Source organism: Thalia democratica, chromosome 4, assembly GCF_965202585.1.
Source record: "Thalia democratica chromosome 4, ktThaDemo2.hap1.1, whole genome shotgun sequence".
Taxonomy (NCBI): Eukaryota; Metazoa; Chordata; class Thaliacea; order Salpida; family Salpidae; genus Thalia; species Thalia democratica.
In genome coordinates, this window is record NC_139168.1 from 33583841 (window position 1) to 33606736 (window position 22896).

At 27.0% G+C, this 22896-nt stretch overlaps 1 protein-coding gene across 1 annotated transcript; it reads right to left on the reverse strand.

The window, feature by feature from the left end:
- Nucleotides 1–1463: 1463 nt before the first annotated feature.
- Nucleotides 1464–17213, reverse strand: LOC145834644 (telomere length regulation protein TEL2 homolog). The gene is made up of 14 exons (XM_082942126.1): nucleotides 17056–17213; nucleotides 16214–16401; nucleotides 13859–14041; nucleotides 12993–13144; nucleotides 11647–11785; nucleotides 10451–10616; nucleotides 8468–8612; nucleotides 7050–7302; nucleotides 5421–5637; nucleotides 5034–5165; nucleotides 4714–4830; nucleotides 2632–2877; nucleotides 2151–2348; nucleotides 1464–1973 (listed from the first exon to the last, which is right to left on the reverse strand). Exons 1-14 carry the CDS (start codon nucleotides 17185–17187, stop codon nucleotides 1695–1697), a joined length of 2547 nt encoding a protein of 848 aa, XP_082798252.1. The 5' UTR covers nucleotides 17188–17213; the 3' UTR covers nucleotides 1464–1694.
- Nucleotides 17214–22896: the final 5683 nt, after the last annotated feature.

A 22896-nucleotide genomic window follows, 5' to 3' on the forward strand; every position in this document is an offset into this window, starting at 1 on the left:
TCAAAATTAAAAGTTATCAAAAGCCTTAGGTTCATTTATAAACGAGAGTAAGTTTAGATAAAAAAGTTGAAAGACTTAGTTATGAAACCTTTCTAGAAAAAGCAAAAAAGAGAAAAAACAAAGAATGCTCATTTTATACAGATTTAAAAACATAATATAGAAATTGTACTGTGCTTTCTAAAAGATTAAGTATGTTGTGCTTACTTGAGTCAATTTTACTTTGCGTACGAACAAGCTAATAACGAGAAATGCTAAAATTCAACATTTTCTTGGATGAGCTGGAAATTGGTGCTGAAGTTTGCCACTTGCCTTGTAGACATTTCAACTTCAAGAGCTGCATTGAAGGGTGGTTTGATATATTAGAGGTGAAGAGTCTGATAAACATCAGTACCTAACTACGGATAAAGATTGTATCGATAACCAAATAAAGATTACAAAGAAATTTTATATGTAAATGATACAAAAGCTTTAGATGAAATCTTAAATAAAACTTCAGATAAAACAAACAATAGTACTTTAAATACAACTGAATATGAAGTTTATTTTAATTGTACTTGTCAAAATTTAGACATAGTTGATATTGAATCTCTAGATTAAAATACCTTTGAACTTACATATATAACCAACATAAAACTTTACATAAAAAAGATAATGACAATTCCGACCAGCGTTACACTTCAGATAAAGATAAATATTTAGATGAAGACTCAGATTCAAAAATTTCAAATGAAAATTCAAGCAAAGATGAAGTTTCAGAAGCACCATGCAAAGAAGAAAACAACAAATGCAACTTCAAACTCACATTGGAATGAATACGAGGTTTATGAAAATATAAAGAAAAAACAAGAAATCAATGTCAAAATTAAAATAAAACTTCATATGAAAATGATACTTCGGATAAAGATGATGATGAAGCCACAAATAAATATCAGATCGACACTTCGGACGGAGATTGGGATAAACGATGGTTCCAAAGATTCAGATGAAAACTCAGACGTAGTTTCATCTTCATACTCCGAAGTTTACATTCAGATTCAGAAGCATCATACTAAGAAGGAAATAACAAATGCAACTTCAGATCTCCATTTGAATGAATATGAGGTTGATGAAGATGAAAAGCAAAAAACATAAAACTAATGTTTAATTTGTAGGCCAATTCGTTATTTAAAAGTTTGTATAATAACTTAGTTTAATTGTTTTTTTATTTAGTTATGCACATTTACAAGTTATAAAATTAATTTTTTGTGTAACAGAAATATATACTGAAGATTAACTATTTTTTCCATTTATTTAGTAAAAAAATTTGAATAAGTTATTGGAAAATTATTTACAAAGTTGTTGCGAATTAAAAAGTTTTTATAATTTAATATTTTTTTTTTAATGGTAAAAAAACATCAGTCTCAAACTCTACCCCTTGCAACGATAAACGTTTTCTGGGGAAAAGTGAGTGTGAGTATTTGATTGCTTACTTAAACTAAACCTAATGCCTAACGCCCTAACCCCTTATGTTGAACAACGAATAAATGTCAGCATTTTATTCTGTTGTAAAATTTTTCGTTTTTAAATTTTAATTAAACAGTAAAATTTTTAAACAAACATTCAACATTGTTAAACAAAAACATTTATTCATGATTTCCTCACTACAGCTCAACGCGTTCTACCAACCAACTTAAAAAACGTCAACAATTTCAAGTTCATTTTGACGTCATAATCGAATCTTTTGTTTTCTCGTGAATGAGCGCCACCATATGGCCGGCCACCCGCCTCAAGTTGGCGTCGACCCTGTCGTCTCTTATGACGTCACAAACGGCGGTTACCAGGGTGACGAGCGACTCGTCGACGTCTTCGTGCATGGAAACGCGAAGGAGCCGGAGGGCGCATTGGAGTGCGGAGGAGCGCAGCTGGTGGTCGTCATGGCGACGGAGGAGGAATACGAGGAACTTGTGCATGTCGACACGCATCACTGGCCATTGCTGAGATAAAAAGTTTTTAAAGAAAAAGAATTGAAAAACCATTGCTAAATTACTTGATTTAAAATAATCATCAAATACAACTATTATAATAACATTTTTATGACAAAAACTTTGAGAGATCTTAGCAAAAGTCCTTAATAAAAATAGTATAACTGTAAACAAAAAAAATCAACAAACAGGTATATTTATTGAGTTGACGCAGACGCAAGTTACCACGTGAACGAGTTTCGTCAACAGCATCCGATCCCTGTTAAGCATGTCCAACGTTCGAATGTTGACCGAGTCGAACTTTCGTATGAGCGGGTAAAACAACCAACCGCTAGTGTGCGCTCTCGAGAGCTCGCTCGCCGCTTCTCCTTCGTTGCGATTGGCCCTCTGCTTGTTGTAAAAATTGAAAATAATTGTCTTATTCGAAGTATAGTTTTAGTCAATTTTTCTGAGAGTGAAATGTAGTACATATCTTTAAGAAACAGTTAAACTTTCAACCTATGTTTCAGTTCAAATTCAGAAACATTTAAACTTAGTTAAAAAAAAGTCAACTACACTTATAAACTTTTAAATCTAAATTGTAAAGTGTTCTTTATTATTATTTTTTCAAATAAGTGCAAAACCAAGAAAGATAATTTTGTGCTTTAAAACAAACGACTGGCAAAATTACTTTTGGTTTAGACGAGAACCTTCTTGTCTTCTGCTCAATTCTGGCATCAACAACAGCTCTCCAGTTGTTCACCGAATCTTCGTTCTTATCAACCGTCTGAGGTGGTTCACTTATCTCTTCAACTTTTCCTATTGGTCTCGCCGGGTTCAGTTTACCGGTAGCTATGACAACGGATGACAGAATGTCGCTTCTGACGTCCAAGGTGTAGTTTTCAGAATAGAACTGGTTTGCAAGGTACTCCATTGTCTTTGATTTCAAAATTAAGTAATTAAAAGTCTGTTCATAGAAGTAAAATTAAATTATTTGATCATTGCAACAAACTTAAGCCCTTTTTTATCGGATATTTCACCTAATTCTAGGTTGAATATTGTTACTAAATTAACTTTTCAAAGTGCTGCTAACTACTTTTTTATTGTTTATTTAGTAAACTTAAAATATGTTTTGCGCATTTTTTGGCTTTTGGGCAGCTAAAGACAGTGTACACTAGGGTACTTATTCTTTCGGTCACTTAGGATTTTTTGGCTGGAAATATCATAAAAACACCCTGTGCAAAACTTAAGATGATTAGAAGAAACTTTTACCTTGGTAAAAACCAATTTTCTAAAAACCACCCCAATGCAAAATGTATGGAATCCAAAAATTAAGACTTTATGGGTTTTAATCTGAAAATTTGTTAACATGTGGCTAATTATCACACAAACACATAAAGAACAATTTAAAACAATTTTAATAAAATTTTATTGTGGCATTTCTTAATTTTATGTAATTTTTATCACTTTTTGTAAGTTTTCTCGAATTTAAAGATTTTTATTCAAAAACAAGAAATACTACCATAAAACTTTCTTTAAATCATTTTAAATTGTTCTTAATGTGTTTGTTGTTTGTGTGATAATTAGCCACATGTAAAAACATTTTCAGCTTAAAACTCCAAAGTTGTATTTTTTGGATCCCATACATTTTGCATTGGGGTGGTTTTTAGAAAATTAGTTTTTGCCAAGGTGAATGTTTTTTCAAATCATCTAAAATTTTGCACAGGGTGTTTTTATGATATTTCCAAAACACAAATTTTTTCCAGTCGGAAAATCAAGAATGGCCGAAAAAATAAGCACCCTAGTGTACAGTAGTTAGTAATTTTGTGTACTTTCTTTTAATAAAAAAATTTAATTTACATTATCTTTTAAACTATGTGATAATAACAAAGTTGTAGTCTCCTGTTTTTAAACTTTGGTTTATCTAATATTTTATATTCTAACAAAGCTCCTAAAAACAATTTTGTTTTATAACTTAACAAATCAAACGATTAGTACATATTGTTAAATTAACTATCGTAAGCTATAGAGCTTTTATGTAACAATTTTTTTTTAAACATTAAGGTCATAGGGGGGGGTCCACTTTGTTTTTTACAACTTGATCTTATTTTGTAGAATTTAATCTGAGCTATCAGACACTTTTAACCGCTTAAAAAAACTCAAAGTAACTTTTGAGATATAAGCGATCAAAGAAAGGGCGTTCAATAGGTTCCTTATGGAAGGCGAAAACTAAAAATGCGAAAAAAGACTATTTCACTGAAAATCTATCTCCTCCTTCATTTTTTGAGTAATCTTTCTCAAATTTTTACAGAATGTGTATCATTAAACTTTAAAGAGATCTATTGTAGGAATTTTTTTTAATTTTGAGTAAAAAAAAATTATTGTCAAAAAACTACCCTTTTTTTAGTTTTTTGTGGATAAAATTTTTATTTTTCAAAATTTCAAAAATTCCAACATTCAGATTCTTCAAAATATTAAAAGGAACATTTCCTGAAAATTTGAAGTCTCTAGGTCAAAAAATGAAGGAGGAGATAGGTTTTTAGTGAACTTTTAAATTTACGAGAAAATTGACCCCGAAAAATTTGCGGTCCATACGTTTGTATCGGAAACTTTTTACAAAAAATAAAATATCTCAAAAGTTAAATTATATTTTTGAGTTTTATAAAAACAGGCTTGTAGTTTGTATTTAAAGCTTTCATATAAAAGCCAAAGTTATTTTTTGTAAAAAAAAAAGTCGGACCCTCTATGGCCTTAATAACAATGAATAACAAACTTGTTTAGTATCAGCAACAATTATGTCGGACAAGGCAATCATTCTAATTTGTCTGAACCCTTCTGTGTTAAACTTATTTTCCAGGTTCAACACTAGATGGCACAGTTGAGGGCAAATCTGTTCATTAATGTTGTGTTTTAATATTTTATACATTTTTTTGACTGCAAATTACTTTAATCTAATTTCAACAGTGTTTATAACGAACTTTCATTAAAACTAAATCTTTTTAGATTCATATATGATAAATGATAAAAGTACAAATTTACTTCTGTAACAGTTTACTTACTAAAAACTTTTGCGTTAAAAAATGATAAAACTACCTCTTTGATTTGTTGAGCACTTTTCACAATGAGAGGGTTTAGCGTGAGCAAGTACAACTCGAACTTTTCAACATCGATGTCTTTTTCGTTTATTCCTTCCATGAAGTCTCGAATGTACCGCGGTGGCTTGTGCTGCGAGTTGTTTAGTTCGAATTGATAATATATTACAACAGTAGAAACATAAAAATACATGAGCATTTATAAACGTTTTTCGATTTTATGCATTCATTAAGCATAATAAGATAAAGGGATAAACTTTAAAACAAAATTGTAAAACTAGCTTTTACTTATTGAACCATTGCATTCACTTAATATTATTGTTGAAGTGTTTTGAAATATTTTCGCCCTATTGATATTAGTTTGAAAAGTTTTAAAACATTCTTAAACCTTGCAAAATTTATCCTCCACCGGAATGGACATGGGTTCGAAATCGTCTTTCTCGTCATCCGAGTCCGTTTCCTTCCCCTCGTCGCATAGTGACGTCATAACGACGAAGTTCTTCGCGGTGCTCGCACTCACCGCGTAGTCGACCCTGTCGTCGTTTTCCGATTTTTCGCAAATTTCCGCGGACTCATTCGCATCGCTGAACTCAACTTCAAAGTTTCTGCATTTTTATTAAACTTGTTAATAAAATAAACAGCTTAAAAGTTAAAAATTATTTTTCAAAAGTACATTTTATCTTTTATCTTTACAAGACTGATATTTATACACAAATATATATGTTTAATAACAAATTCTTAATGTGTGGGTAATACCCGGAATAATTAGTTGTTTCTTTAAAATTGTACTTTAACGTTTAATTAAGATTTCTTAACTGATCAAAGTCATGTTGAAGATTTTTAGTCAATTCTATTACAAGCAAAGTTAGTAATTACTCCAGCAACAAAGAAAAGACACATTACGAATTGAAACTAATGTAGTCTACGAATCAGGGTTGTCACAGATCAAGCTGAGAAAAATTTCCTGATTTTTTCCTGACCTTTTACTAAAATTTTCCTGACATTTCTAAATCAAACTCATAATTTAAAATTATTCTAAAATGCATAATCAAACATTTGAAACTATATAAGGCTTTCAATCTTATTCTTATACTAGTTAAAACAACAGTTTTTTTGCTGAATTCAATAATCTAACTTCCATTACATTCACTAAAGTTAATAATATAATCTGCTTTTACTTATTTTTAAAAGTTTAGCAGCTTTGAAAAAATTATAAAGAGGTAAACTTTTATAAAGAGGTAAAGTACACACATAAACTTGTTACATAAAATACTAAACTTATTGCTTAATTATAAAGAACTTAATAATTTACTTAATTAAAAAACATTTTGATTCTAAAATTCTGCAAAATAAACTTTTGTTTATATATCACAGTTCCACTATGGAAGTGTCCTTGCTACAGATCATCAAAACAAAAAAGCATACAAAAACTGCTTGTTCAAGTAGGGTAGTTGTTGAATATTGTTAAAACAAAAATTTTGCAGTTTTGTAAAGAATAATTTATTAATTTTTACCAGATGAAGGCATTGGAAATTAAGTAATTTTGTAAACTTCTAGGAAAATTTTCAAATTGAGTCTGACTTTAAAATAGTTTAAATAACTTTTTACCATCTGAAGGCTTTGGAAAATAAGAATTTTGTAAACTTGAAATAACAAAACCTGACTTTTTTTTTCAAATGTTGTCAAATGTTTAGACTTTTGTCATTTTTTTTAGTTTTTCTTGACCTTGTGGCAAACCTGACGAGTATAAGTGCTCTAAGGATAAGAGCATCCAATAGATTGTATTTACTTCGAGACCATTAATAGATAGAGTGCAAGAGCACCTAAAAGGAAAACCAGCAGTATCTGACCATATTGTTTATTGTAAAAAATGTAGAAAAAAAAAAGCTAGTAATTTTAATAGTTTAAAAGAATGTAGAGGTAAATTAGAGGCTTTGATCAGTGAAGCAATCTTGAATAAACATTTTAACTTACCTTACTTGAAAAAGTTATCTTTTGTAATACAAAGTTGGCTAACTTGAAATCAAGCGCTATATTATCCATAACGTCTTTGCTGACTTCGCCCTCAACCGGACACTCGAACACGTGACGCAATTTTGTGACTACGTCATCACCACTTTCGTCAGCGTCGAACTCAAACCGGAGTTTTTCGTCACCGGGTGTCGCCAGATCGGTGACGACCTCCCCCGTAACCATGGCAACCATGCGCAGTTTGTCGTCAGTTGTTTCCAAGTGCTCATGCACTCCACTCATCACCAACTCCAACATTTCTAACAGTTACTTGTTGTTTATAATTGTTTTTGATTTTGTTTTTAAATTACACGAATAAAAGCACATGTTTTAAAAGTCTTTATGATTACAATACAACTTTTGATGAACAAAAAATTATAGTTTTTTTCAAATTCTTTAAAAGAAGTACAAATTTTCAAATGCTAAAGTATATCCACTAACACTGAATTATTTATTTTGCTATAGACTATATTAAAAATTTTATAATTTATATGTTAAAAATTTTGAACTGACATCATTTGGCTTAGCTAATACTTATTGTATTCAAGATTTATAAATTTTATCAAAAATAGTTTCAAATAAAGTATTTTACTACTGTGAATAATAAATATTAATAAATAGTTTGTTTTATGAATTAAAAATTAAATAGATGGTTTAACTAAACAGTAAAAACTATGATACGCAATTAAGACATCATACAAATTGGTTTAACAGAAAAATAAACAACTTTTGACGATTGTGTACACCAAAAAAAAAACATTTTATAACAACTTTAAACATTTTTAATAACGAACGGATATTTAGCTAAAATTTTATATTTAGTCTTAAATGAAAATATATTATAACTAAGTGTTCCTTCGCAAAAAATAAAACTGAGTTATTTATTATATACAGAACATTTAGTATAAGTTGTTTTGTAATATTTACTGCAACACTTGACTTTATTGTTTTTCAATAATCAGAATAATAATTTCTAATCAGATTTTGTTTTTAATCTTTTATTATTTGCTGCTCATGTAGTGCACTAGAATTTTTAACCTTTGAAAACTATTTATATAAACAAAGGTCTTAATTTATATTCAATTATAAAATATTTTATTTTTATGCTTTTAATTATATTAAATAAACAAGACAGTAATGCAGCTACATATAGTCAAAAACTATCAAAAAACTTTTTTGTAAAGTGCTAATAAAACATTATACAGAAAAGTTGAACTTATATAAATTATTTTATTTATGTTATAACTTTAACAAACTCTTAAATTTAACTGTAAAATTTAATTAATAAAACTGTTTTACTAATACATATTTTAAAAAATTGTGTAAGCTTAAATAAATAAGCGTAACTAAATATTATAAAGAAAAAAATACTTCTTGCTTTAATTTGTTAAGCTGTCTAGTGTACAACACCCTAACAAAACTCACTGTCTTTATCATCACTGTTAATTTCTTCTTTTTTCAAGTATCTGGCACAAGAAAGTATCACGGCGCTTATGTAGTGATGCTGGTTGAAGGGTGTGTTCTTTATGAACGCGGTCATGCTCCACACTTCTAACGACTTCATCATCACCTAAGAGAGTATTGAATATTAGCTTGATGCTCTGAGCGCTACAGCATTACTACCGAAAAATGAATTAAATTTACACTAACTTAAAAAAAATATACTTACAAACCATATGTTATTGGAACAGCTTATTTATAGCTTATAGTAAACAGCACAGGAGTTGCGAGTTCAGCTTTTCATATTAAATAAATAGACAAAGATGATTCTTTTTAAATGTAAAATGTAAGTATCTTGTTTCTTATACTAGTAAACTGTTAATTTTTTAAAAGTTGTAAAAAGGTACAAATAAAGTAATTTGCAAGACACTACTTTTTATGGGAACGGGTGACTTTTGCACGAAAAAACTTTTGCTCAAGGGGACACTTTTGCACGGCGACTCTTTTGCACGAGCGTCACTTTAGCACGAGATTACACTTTTGCACGGCGTCACTTTTGCACGAAGGTCACTTTTGCACGGAGGGCCACTTTTACACGAGGCGACACTTTTGCACGGTCGTCACTTTTGCACGCAGGGTCATTTTTGCACGGCAATATTTTTACACGTAAAAACTTCTGCACGACGTTACATTTGCATGGCGACATTTTTGCAAAGCGTCGTTTTTGCACAGCGTTATGTTTTCACGGATATACGTATGAACTGCGAAAATTTTAAACAATCAGTCAATTTTGAACGGAGCTTCACTTTTGCACGCTTCTAATTTTTAGTTAGACGAATTTTTATTAAACAACGCAAATTGTTTTGAATGAATAAAATGTGTTAAGTTTATAATAAAATTTTATTGTTAAGTTTTTATTTGAAGTTTTCGTAGAACAATATAATAACGTACCACAATACATTAATTTATTTATAATATTAATTTAAATAAACTAGATGAATACACATTCTCTAATTTAAAAAAAAACAATTTTGGATACTTTAAATAAAAATAATCTGAATTTTGTTAATTTTTAAACAGAAAGATAAACTTAATTTATTAAGGCTTTAAAACACGAATCTTGAGTATTATTTTTTACTTATACTCTCTTGATGTTAAAATTAGCATTATATAGTTGTTAAACAAATATTCTAAACTTATTTCAATATTAAACAACTGGTAAATTAAAACAAAAAAATATTTAATTAGTTTATGAAGTGTAAAGGTATTTCAGATTTTACTTGATGTTTATTTCATTTATTTATTTTTATTTTAGCGTGAGAAATTAGAAAAAACGTAAGCTTAAGATAGCACTTGCTTTTTCAGTACTGCATAACGAAAACAATTTTACAATAAAGTCTGATTATGATAAAGCCTTATTTTTATATAAGGCCTTTACGAATTTAACAAGTTAATAAAAACAAAATTTTTAAACTTATTGATGAAAACAGTCTAAAAGTGCAATTTTTTTTAAATCACAGATTTGGTACTAGCTAAAAACTTTTAATCTTCCTGCATGCAAAATTGATGTTCAGTGCAAAAAAGTCATTGTGCAAAAATTTTGCTGTGCAAAAATTTCATCGTAAAAATATGACGTTGTGCAACAATGCTGTCGTGAAAAAGTGTCGCCGTGCAAAAGTGTCTCCTCGTGCAAAAGTGTCACCTCGTGCAAAAGTGACCACTCGTGCAAATGTGTCGCCGTGCAAAAGTGTCACCTCGTGCTAAAGTAACGCTCGTGCAAAAGTGTCCCCTAGTGCAAATGTGACGCTCGTACAAAAGTGACACCCACCCACTTTTTATATTGAAACAAACACTTTGTGTGCAACTAGTTTTACCGAAACAATCCACTTAAAACTTAAACATTACTTTTTTTTTTCAACAGTAATACAGTAGTAAATGACTTATATTGAAAGTATATTGAAAACTCACAGAGTGCAAGAACTTAGACGAAACACTGTTGATGTAGCAGAATATGTTCACAAGAATTTTGAAATCACCAAAGAACTTGTTATACAAAAGTCGGTCTAGCAGCACATCCGCACTTCTCTGGCTAGTTACTAACAAACTTCCTAATACTTTTTCAAGTAGGCAAGCCCTAAAAGATTTGTTTTAAATTAAACATTAAAACTACTTTTTCTAAGCGTTTTTAGTTTTAATATTTTATTTATCAAACACATTACTTCTTTATTTAGTTTCTTTGCTTTTATGTTTTCGTGTAGTTTTTGAAACAGAATACACTAAATAGACTTTTAAAGAAAAAATAAAATATTATAACTGAAATAAAAAACGTATATAGTTTACAAAAAAGAACAAAGTTATAAGCAAAAAACATATTTCGTCAATAGTATAAAAAAAGTCTTATGTTTATTATACAATTGGGGTTTTAATTTAAAATTGTTTTTAATAATTATATACACAAAACTTTAATAAGGTCTGCAATTAAGTTTTTATTTTAAAACTAAAAAGGAGTTATGATTTCAACAAAGTTTTGTTACATGGTAATAACTCAAAAGAATTTAAGTTAAAATTAGACAACATGGGCTCCGACATTTTTTTACAAAAGTTTACATTAAGCATTTTTTGAGAGCTCAAATTATATACTATAAAACACTTATTTAAGAACGTAATAAACTTTAATTATATTTTGAACTAAAGTTAGTTTATTAAAAAGTTTCAGATAAAAGCACGTGTAGAAAAAAAATCATAATCAATTTTCTTGGAATTATGAAGAGACTTTACAAAAAACTGTCTTTTAATTCACATTATGAGCAACTAATCTTAATTTTAAACAAACTTCCATTGCCTTATAGATAAAAATCTTATACGATGTTAAAAAAAAAGTGTTTTATGACAAAAAAGTTAAAAGTAATGGTTTAGTATTTCACTTGATACTTTAAAATTCTTCACAATACGTTTGTATATAACAGAGTTAAGATTAGACTGAGACAGTTTGAGAAAGATTGCTTAAAACTGCAGGAGAAGATAGATTATTACTTATAAAACAGTCTTATTCACCTATTAATTAGGTCTTTATAAAATAAACCATTTGTATTTCCGATTTTGTACCTTTATATATCAAAAACAAACTAAAGCTTTAAAAAAATTGTAAAAACTATCGAACTTACCGCGGTATTTTTTTGAAAATATAAACAAGGATCTTGTCAAGGCCACTTGTAATCTTGTTAAACACTTGGTGCATGAACTCCTGAATTTTGTTGTCATTGTTCATGCAGAGGTATGGCAACATAACTTTGAAAACGTTATCTGTATAAACATGGTTTATTAACTTATCTACAACATGATAAAAATAACTTTTAATTTTTAGTTTCACTATAGACTTTTGGTAACTAAACTGTAACATTTTTTATTGTTATAATTAACAAGTAAAATTAAAAAAAAAGTATGATTCACTATAAAGCTTTTATTAAAACGAATTTTTAAAGTTGTTAGTCCCTAGACCTGTTGAATTTTCTATTTAACTCAGTTAAAGTCTGATTGTACATTCACTATGTTAAGCACAAATTGAATGAACTGAACATACTTTACCGCTAGAGTTTTTAAAACACTTAAAAAACATAATTTGATAAGCTAAACAAAATTTTATTTTTTATTTTGTCTTTTCAAACACACAAAAGTAAAGATTTTCTAAAAAGCAGTTTTGTTTGTCACTTTTGTATAATAAGACTTCTAATTTAACATATATTTCAGAAATTTCCATTTAAACTTTTTTTCTAAATGTTTAAAATAAAATCATATAAAAGAAAATTTTATGCTGAAGTTTATACCATTTCAGTTAGCCATGACTTACTTCCAACAGCTTTAAAAGAATATTTAGATTTGAAAGGAGTTATACAAGTAGTGCCACCCTTAAAGAACAAAATTAAAATAAATGTTAAACTCAAACTGTATGTAAATAAAATCATCATAATTACATTTAAAGGACGTAAAATAACTTTAGCTTAACTCTTGATTAATTAAAGTACAAAAAAGAATTGTTTAAACTAGCCTGAGAATTAATAAATTAAGGAGAGAATTGCCAAATCATTCAAAGTAATTAACCTTACTAGCCTATGGAAGAAGTAACTCTTATATTTTTTAAACTTGTAAAATATTTACTGATAAACAATACATTTCTTTTAATGTAAAAGATAAAAATATCTTTTACAAATTAGAATAGTTGTATACCGTTGTTATTTTATTTTAGTGTCATGTTTAAATTTATTATTAGTTAAAATACATTAAGGTTCTATTATACTTTTTTTTATTTAACTCTTTAAAAAAACTATATCAATTAGTTTAGTCGATTTTATGTTTAAGTGTACATACAAACTAGATTCACATCAAACTTCTTAAAACTTTAGCTTTTACTCTTACTGAATAATTATTTTTATGTTATAACACTCGAGTTAGAATGAAATATTTTTATATACATTTTATAAGCATAGTTTCAATTAGTAAAAGAAGAAAAAACCAGTTTTTCCACGGTTTGCAGCTTGACCAAGCAACCGGGCAATAAAATCTGGTTGCAAGCTGACGTTATCAAATGAAGAAAGCTTCTGAAGGCAGTGGCATATTTGTAGTGCGACAAACGAGTAGTATCTATCATGGTGCAGCGTCTGTGATCTGTATATCAGATGTATTTTGTTCTATAACAAGTATTGTCATATCAAGTAAATTAAATTGAGCTATTTAAAATCTGTTAAAATCTTTGTTCCGAGAGAAATATAATTATACATTGTTGATAAAAGTAAAGCGAAATTTAAGCTGACAAAAAATATAAAACTTCAAAAAACACAAAAATAACACATACTAAAATTTTTAATAAATAGACTTCCAAAATTTTTTGAGAACTTTATGTTTAAAAGCACATTTTTATACTAAACTAATGACGCAGTCCTAAGAAAATTTAAACCGATGTTATATTAATAACAATAAAGTGGTTAGATTGTACGTACTCAAAAACTATAAAAAATAATTCAAAACAAAATTTATAGTGACTTTAATTTTATCAGCTAGAAAATCAACTAAGAAAAAAAAACGTTCATTTTTACAAAACTTTTACCTATTGTATGAACTGTTGATTTATTAAAAAATTACAATATAAAGCTTTACTTGTCAATACAAAATTTGTTATTAAGCCAAATTTGTAAAGACATACACATTTTTTCAAATACTAAAAAGTAGCTGCATTTAAATAAATATAATGAAGTAATACTTTAGAATTGATGAAAATCTTATTTTTAATACACTTTAAATTACCAGTAACGATAATTTGTATAAAACAAAGAAACAGCTTACAGATTTAAGTGTTACTTGTATTTGTAAAGGAAAAGTTACCTTTCAGGTGGCTTGATTTTGTTAGCATAAACATCGGGAAGTGAGAGTAGAAAGTTTATGAGATTGTTGTGCAGTGTGCTTGATTTCGAAATGCTTGTTGTTTGGTTGTAGACTAGTTGAGTTATAATATCAGCTTTGAACAACTTATCTACCACTTTCACTATAACATCGTTGACCTCTTTTCTAAATGTTTCTAACATATTTTAATTCATAATTTCACTGCTAAACTTTCAAAAATAAATATTTAAACAAAAAACAGGATTAAAGCAGTTAGATAGTCTTTTATCAAATGTTTAAATCTGCTTGTTTTAATGATAGAGATATTAAAAACTCACTCATTAATTAAATATTTTTTTTTTAAATCAGCAATAGTAAGTATATAAAGTTTTATACAACTACAAAGCATGAACCGAAACACTTAAGACAAATAAAAAGTTTTACAAGTGATAACCATTTTAGAAACGTCTAGTTTAAATTGACCAAAATTAAGACTCGTAAATTATTTTTTGAGTCAACTAGCATATAATTTATCTTATAAATGGTAACATCAAATGAAATTCGCTTATTCATTATTTTAAATACAGAGGACTTGAGTCTGTTAATACAGTACAATGATGTACACTGCAATGAGAAAAAAAGTAAAGACATAAACATTACAAATTTCTGTAAACTACAGTAAAACAGCTACCAAATCAAACACTAGTGTAAACAGGCTGAAAAAAGATGAAATTATAATAATGCCATGCATTAATGCATGGCCTTCAGCCTATTCAAAAGCTGTGCACAGTAAATTAATAGAAAATAATTTTAGAGCACACTTAGCTATTAGTAACATAAATTACTATTTATAAAATCTACTTTTTAATGTTTAAAGTATCTTAATATATACACAAGGTGTAAAGAACTGCTAATTTATGTTATAATTAGCTTGTTCTTATTTAAAAGACTAAAAAAAGAGAGGTACCTTTGAAAAATACTTTTGACGTTACTGAATTTTTGTGCACTGTAATTTAATTTTTATGTACACCACAGGCGCACTAAAGTATATCAAAAAGCTTGGAATCTCTATTAGTGCTTGGTATAGTCAAGAAATATGACAAAAATAATACTTAACTTACAAGTATAGATATTTAACTTAAATATTCTTTTAAATATTGGTCTAAAACTAAAGTCTTCAAACTAATCAAAAACTGAGCACCCTAAATTGTAAAAATAAAATTCTGTGTATCCCAATGTGCGAGTATCTAGTATAAATTTAAAATTTCCCTTATATCTTTCCCAAAGATTTATCTAAAAAAGGACCATAAAAATCACCTAGACCTTTTTTTTTGTTCTTCATCATCAACTCCAGAATATCTAGTATATGTTTCCATGTTATCTAGTACAAGTTTTAAAACTGCTATATAAACCCCTAATACCTTTTTTTTGCTCTTCATCATCAAATCTAAATTATCTAGTGTAGATTTCAATATTTAAAATAGTTTTTCAAGTTACAATTCATGCACCCCAAAAAAAAATTTGTGCATCCTAAAATTAAATTTGTGTACACTAATGTGTACTAATGCACACTTTGAAGACCACTGATGTAAAATACTCTTCAAATTTAAAACTTTTTATTTTAAGAAGATGTGAGTAATTTTTACTTTAACTATTAAGAAAGTTTTTGTTTTACTTTGTTTAAAACTTATCTATGTTGTATCTTAAATTAGATATTTAATTTTCATTTTTTTTAACTGTTGTTTAGATGAAAATAAAATAATATGGATTGATAATATTTTTATAACAACAAATAGTTTTTACAAACAAATTTTCAAAGCAGTTAGTCATTTTGAAATTCGTTAGCAAAATAAATTTCACTTTGGTTTATAATGTTTATTAGTTTTATTAAGTGTTAAATAATAATGACTAAATAAATAAAAATAAAATATAATAATGACTTAAATAAAATAATTACACATGTTAAATAAATAATTAAAAAAATTCTATAATAACTTGAAAATTTACTATTTGGCATTCCTAAGAAAATCACTTTAATGCAATTATAAAATGTTTCTTTTAACTGTTTTTATTTTCAAAGCATTTTCATAACCAATATTTAAACTATCTAACTATTATCCGAAGTAAAGATAGTTTTACAAAACAAATTTACACAGATTTAAAAAATGTTTTTTCTTTATTTTAGTATAGTTTTTAAAATCACAATTTCCTGTAATAGTTTTTTTTTTAATGTGGCTAAAAAAACTTTTTTCATTAAACTTCCTACCATTTAAGCCAATCTAACAGCTTGTTAAAGACTGTCAACTCCTGCATAAACAAAAAAATATATAAACTATTATTTTTATATTATTTACTGACCTGGAATTTTTTACTACATTGTACGCAAAAGAAAAAGCAACTACTGGCTTTACCAAAGTAAATAACTGAATGGACAGACTTTGAGAGTAATCTAAATCAAGCCATTGTTTGGGAACTTTGTTTAAAATGTTGACAAATGCCATCATTATACTTCTTTGCTCAATCTCACTATTGAAATTTTCAACATTCTGTTGTAACTTTAACTTTAAAGCAACACTTATGTAAAAAAAATATTTACTAAAATTTAACAACTAAAAAGTAACAATAAATGGTTAAAAATTTCATGTATAATACTATACTTCAAAAACCTAGTGCATTTTTACACATATAAAGGATTATATAATATTTGTTCTCATTATAAAACTGATTACTGTACTGGGACTTGAGTAGTAACTTAAATTCCTAAAAAAAAAGAAAAATAAGTTAGTTCCGTGTAACATAAAATGAATTGCTTCTGAATTATTGTGTAAAACTTAGACCAAAAGTAAAATTGTGTTTTTTAATTACATTCTATTAGAAATAACTATTCATTTTACAATGCTATCACCATATTAAAGAATAGTGTAAAACTATTAGCACTAAAAATTTCAACTTATAAATGTGTTCTAATTAAATGAAAAAATAGATGAAAAAATTATGACTCTAAGTGACAAGGATAATAGGAGTTAGAAAAATAAAAGAATTTGCTTTTATAAAAAATAATTAAAAAAAAAACTTATAGCAGTTAAATATTTATCTTAATGGTTATGATATGTAGCTTAAATTAATTTTGAATCATTATTTGTTAAACACAAAAAAAAAGTCATAAATATGTGAGGAAATATACTACGACAAAAACTAACCTTGATGAAATATAAAACAAATTCACTACATGCTGATGAAGAAAATCCTGACAAGTTGACACTGTTAATTTTCTCTTTAATTGTATTTTTGCTGGTATTTTTCATTTTAAATTTATATTTTTTCTTGCCCATAAATATTTTGTTGAAACTTAGTTTAATTTAAATCTGAGTTCGTAAAGTATGTACAGACTACAAATTTAGTAAAAAAAAATACTTGTTATTTATTATACTTAAGAGTTTTAAGCTTTTTCATAGTCATCAAATTAACTTTTATATGAAAGCTTAAAGTACAAACTACAAGCCAGTTTCTAAATAATTGAAAATTGTCATTTAACTTTATAGATATTTTATTTTTGGTTAAAAATTTCCATTACAAACATATGAACTGCAAACTTTTCGGGTCAATTTTCTTGGAAATTTTAAAAGTCACTAAAAATCTATCTCCACCTTCATCTCTTTTAAGATTTTTAAACTTATCTTTTACTCTTAATTTTGATATAAACGATTACACTTACAAAGTTTATATGCTTTTTACTTTAAAAAAGATAGTTTAGTTAAATAGTTGTTGACCAATTTCTTATTATAAATTTTTGATAAATATAAAAGTAAAATTGTTATCTGTAGAGTACCTATATTTTTAGATAGTGTAGATATTAAAAAAAAGCAACTGTTAAAATTAAATTAAAAATAAACCAAACATGATGATTTTGTTGAAAATATGGTACTTTTATTTAGTAAGTCTAAACACCTTGTTGAGGCAATTTTTTATAAAAATAGGTTACTGATGTCTTTTAATATTTTATAATTGGGAATTATTATGCAATAAATAACTTCACAACTGTTTTAGTCATAAACATTATCTATAAATGACTCAAACTAAAATATTAAGTACTTCAAGCCTAGTAAAATAAAAAATTAAATAAAGAAATCAATTAAAATTTATCTGTTTTAAAATTTATAAGATATTATGAAAATGCTGACAAGCAAAAAGTCAGCATACTATTCCTGATACTCTTATAGCTTACAAAAAGAAGTTAAAGAGAATTTAGTTAATGTGCTAAAAACAATTTAGTATCTTTTACTACATGTATCAGTATACTAATTCATCACAAAATTTTTGTTAGATTAAGACTCTTTACCAAAAGCTTTAAAAGCTTTTTAAATTTATAAACCTGATTAGAATGTACAAAATGGTCACTGATTATTTAAAAATTTCTTTCAGGTTTTCTGCTTTTATTCCAGGCAGGGTTAAGTTAAAAAAAACAAGAAACTTATGCCAAGAAACTTATTAGACAAGAACTATCTTCAAGGGTTTCAATCTAGTCTGCAAGATGTTTTACTTGAAAATATAATAAATTAACGTCTAATTAAATTTTATACATTATTAGTCGAATAAGTTTCACCTTTAATAGTGCTTGTATTTTTTTGGGGAACATTTTTGGTAGTAGGGTTATCACTTTTCAAGTCAAAAAAAAACTATCAGAGTATTTTTAATCTTTAAAATAAATATTTGGTAATTACCTAGGATGATGGTGCACCAATATCAAACTGAAAATATATTACATTAGATGTCATTTTAAACTATATTTTGTGACTAAAATTTTCTATTTTATAAATACATAAATAAAATTAAACTTATTTATCATAAACTAATAAAAATTAAATATTTAATCCCTTTTATTAGACAATATAAAGCAATTATATCAATGCTATAATTTATTTGGATTACAATATTGTAAAATAAAGTCAATTAAATATCTTAGTTTATCATCAATAAATTCAATTCTTACGATGTGTTTATATAGCTTGTTTAAAATAAAGTATCTTTTTAGATTAAACATATTAGACTTTAAAACTTAATTTTTAGCATACATTTATATAAAAAAAAAATTGAATATAATATATATTTGTTTTGATATTGATACGACATCATCCTAGGTAACTACCAATTTTTTTTTCCAAAATTACATCAACTTTTTGAAATCAATAAAGGTCAAGTTTTTAAACAAAATTGTTTATTAAAAACAAAAACACTAAAACTAAAAAACTTTACTTGATTTTTTAAATTATAATAAATAATTTTTTAGGAGTTACATGGCATTAGGAGTTGCTCAGCATGTTTTTTTGTTACAATTAAATAGGTTTTCATAATAAAAAGATTAACAAACTTATTAATAAAAAATAATTTTGTCTCAATTTCATACTTACATTAGGGGGATAACCTAAGATAACTTTTGAACTCTTAAAAGAAGTAGTTTTAAAAGCCGTGTCGGCTGCAGTTTAAAGGTCGTTTCTGATTGGTTAATATTTTACTTATATTAATTTTTAGTTTTAAGTGACAAAACTTTTTTTTTTCACATTATTTTTAATATACTTGGTTAAGGTTGGTTAATGATAAGGGTATAGGTGTTCTTAATATTCTGCTGTATTGTCACTTTACCTCATTTGGTAAAAAATAATCAGTCTCAATTCTCAAACTCTATCCCTTGCAACGATAAAAGTTTTCTGGGTAGCATAATGTTATGAATTAAAACACTTCCAAAACCTTACAACTGCAGCCGACCTTAAAAACCTGTAAGTTGCGGCAACTAATTTGCACGTTTAATGAGGTTGCATAGTTTTAAAAATATCTTACTTCTTGTTACTTTAAATTGATTTTATTAAAACTTTTTTTTGTCATGTATTTCGGTATGATGAGTTAGGGATAAAGCTATAGATGAAAAAAAAACATATAAAAATTCTGCAAACTCAGCAAATATTCAAATTAGTTGCAAGTTTTTAAAGCTACCCCTTTAAAGTTTTCAAAAGTCTTATGTAAACTTTAAAGGGGTACGTTGTAAAAATAATTATTATTAAACATTTATATTCGTTAAACGTTTTTTTTTTGTTTTCCTATCTTTCTAAAGCTATAATTTTTAAGTCATATGACTTTTTGTAAAATTAATTTACAGTAAAACGATCATTCATATAGTAACCTTATCTTAACTTTTGGTCCTTATTAACACATTCAAACAAAAGAGCTTCATCAATTTTTGCGAGAAATACATTTTACCTGATAAAACTATTAACTAGTGACGTTGAAAACACAACGATATAGTAGTTTTCCAACTGTGCTCCCTGACCAATTTTACCGCCTTTAGGGCTGTTGACCATACTTATGAATAACATTGCTTTTATTTATTCGAGCGTGAAGTAATTAACTTAAAACAAACAAAAGTTTATACGTTTCAGTGCTTAATTTGCATAACAACTATCACCATTTTGAAAACGCTGTTAAGGGTGGCCGTATCCTTGTTGTTGCACATATCCTATATGCCAGGATAAAGGTCCGTACGGTTTGTAAAAGTTAAAAAACTTATTACAAACATAAAAAAAAACTTTTAACAAATTAAATTTGTTTTTTCGTTGAAAAATGTTAATTTTGTAATCAAAACATCTTGATTTTTATATGTTTTCATTTTTTTTTAAATTCAGACATAACACTTTAACGACTAAAAATACTGATAAGCTCTTTATTGTAAGCTTATCAAATATGTTTTATATTCCTTGTTTAAAAACTTTATACTTTAAAAACAACTAAAAGCATCTATTCACTATTGGTAATTTTAAAAGTATGGAATTTAAAAGATTTGTTAAAATAAAACTGCTATTTTCAAGACCTGCAAAAATAACGTAATAAATTTTTATTACGGTATTGTTGTTAAGGAAAGAAAAGTTCTAATTTTTATTTCATTATTATATTTATGTACTTAACTAGAAACAGATTTGTTATATCAAAACAGTAAAAACTTCTAAACTCCCTTTTTGACCCCTTTCACTTAATTTTTTCAATATATGCCTTAGCGTCTAACACTAGTATGTTTTACCCAAGCATAAAAATGTTTTAGTTTTGAAGAGATACTAAAACTAAGAAAAAAAAGAGTTTTTATTCATTTAATTGCACAATTATAAATAAATCAGCCCGCAGGTTAAAATAAATAAACTCTGAACATGAAAAATAAAAATTGTAATAATTTACAAATATTTTAATCAGGGTTTCCTAAAATGGACCATATGGTCCCCTTTTTCCCTTCGTGGTGATTTCAGAAGTTTAAGGGACCATAAGCTGCAAAAGTAGGGGGGTCAATAGGTCATAATTTGAAATTTACGCTTGTTATACTGGAGTTAAATGATGAACAGCAAAAATACAAGTGGTCCTAAACGTATTGAAGTTTTCGAATTAAGCTTAAACTAGATATTCTGGAAACGGTGGTAAAGAGCAAAAGTAGGTCTTAGGCGTTTTTAACGGTAGTTTTGAAACTAATAGGGATTTTAAGGGAAATTTTAAAACATATGAACACACTAGACCAGGGTTTCCCAAAATGGGCTGTTCTAGAAAGTTAAGGGGCCAAATAGCAATAATTTAATACTTACATTCGATACCAAGCGTAATTTAGATTAGTTTTTGAGAAATTTTATTTAAGGGGCCAAATTAAAGATTTTCTCAATTCCCGTGCAAAAATGTCTCCGTGCAAAATTGTCTGCTCGTGCAAATTTGACACCTACCCTTTAAATGGAGCTGTTCTAAGCTTGAATTTTTTTAGCTATAGCACTTACAACCGCTTGGTTTACAAAAACTCAAGTTGTTGGGACTTAACTATATATTAACCTACAAATTAAAAAATACTGAGATATCTTTTAAAATAAAAAACTAAAGTTCAGTTAAAAAATATACCTTTTACGGATATTGCTTAAAAGACAAAAAACTAACTTTTGATACCCATAATAGAATGTGTAAGTATACACATAGAAAGTAGGAACTTCATATTTTACAACTTTCAACGACCTTTACTTTTACAAGTAAGAAATTTTATGCGATGGCTAGCTTTTAAGTTTTCAGTAAATATATTTTAAATTGTCGCTCACGAATTCAAGGTAGCAGACAGTTTTTTTACATGAGTAAAAAATGTACGTGCTTTGTTTTCACTTGCTGAGCTATATGTTAAATTTTTATAAAACTAAAGTATCAGTTTTTTTGTTAAAAAATTGTTTCTATTAAACCTCAAAATGTTATTTAATTTTAATATTCATTTTGAAATATTGAGGCACTGAATAACCCACTTATGTTTTTCTCAAAAAATACACAGATTAGAAAAATAATGTAGCACCTTCTTAAAAATAGTATACTTGAAAAAATTAGACCAGCTATTTAATGCTGCCTTGAAAAACGTATAGCTGTTTTAACTAAAGTAATAAAAAGAGTACAATTTCATTTTGAATGTTTCTGCAACTTTTTAAATATACTTACATTTTTTCAATTTATAAAATCTACTGAACATTTATTGTTTCTCTTTAGTTTTTGAACTATTGTTACTTTAGTTGATATCTATTTTAATTTACCTACTAAGGACCATTAACTAAGAACAGATTAGTTCAGTAAGCTGTGCAAAAAGTAAAATTTTAAGGTTTGCAATAAATTGTATTACTTTATAAGTAATTTTAAATGTTCTGATGGTATTTGTGAACATCAAAACTTTTCAAGTTATAAATTGCTAACATAGTGAAACAAACAGGAGGTATTTTGATAAATCATTTGAAGATATTATAAAACTTAAATTTTAACAGGTACAACTATTTTCTCATGTTGCAACAAAAAACTATTTGAATAACACTTTTGCTAATAAGATCATACTTTGAAAAATTCCTTTACAGTCGTTATGTTAAAGTTGATATAATAGTCTACTGAACGACGAATAAAGACGCTCAAAATATTTGGTCCTAGGATCTGGTGCACAAAAATCCTTTCGGTTATCGAGTTGTTATAAAGTAGAGTTTAAACTTTCTCACGCTCACATACTGATG

Bases quoted from the DNA above. Each gene is read 5' to 3' on its own strand.
- LOC145834644 (XM_082942126.1), bottom strand. From the start codon at position 17,187: ATGGGCAAGAAAAAATATAAATTTAAAATGAAAAATACCAGCAAAAAT. The intron at 11,786-12,992 runs GTTTTTTCTTCT...ATGTTTATACAG, and splicing joins TGCAAACCGTGGAAAAACTG to ATAACGTTTTCAAAGTTATG. The intron at 2,349-2,631 runs GTAATTTTGCCA...TACAACAAGCAG, and splicing joins GGTTCTCGTCTAAACCAAAA to AGGGCCAATCGCAACGAAGG.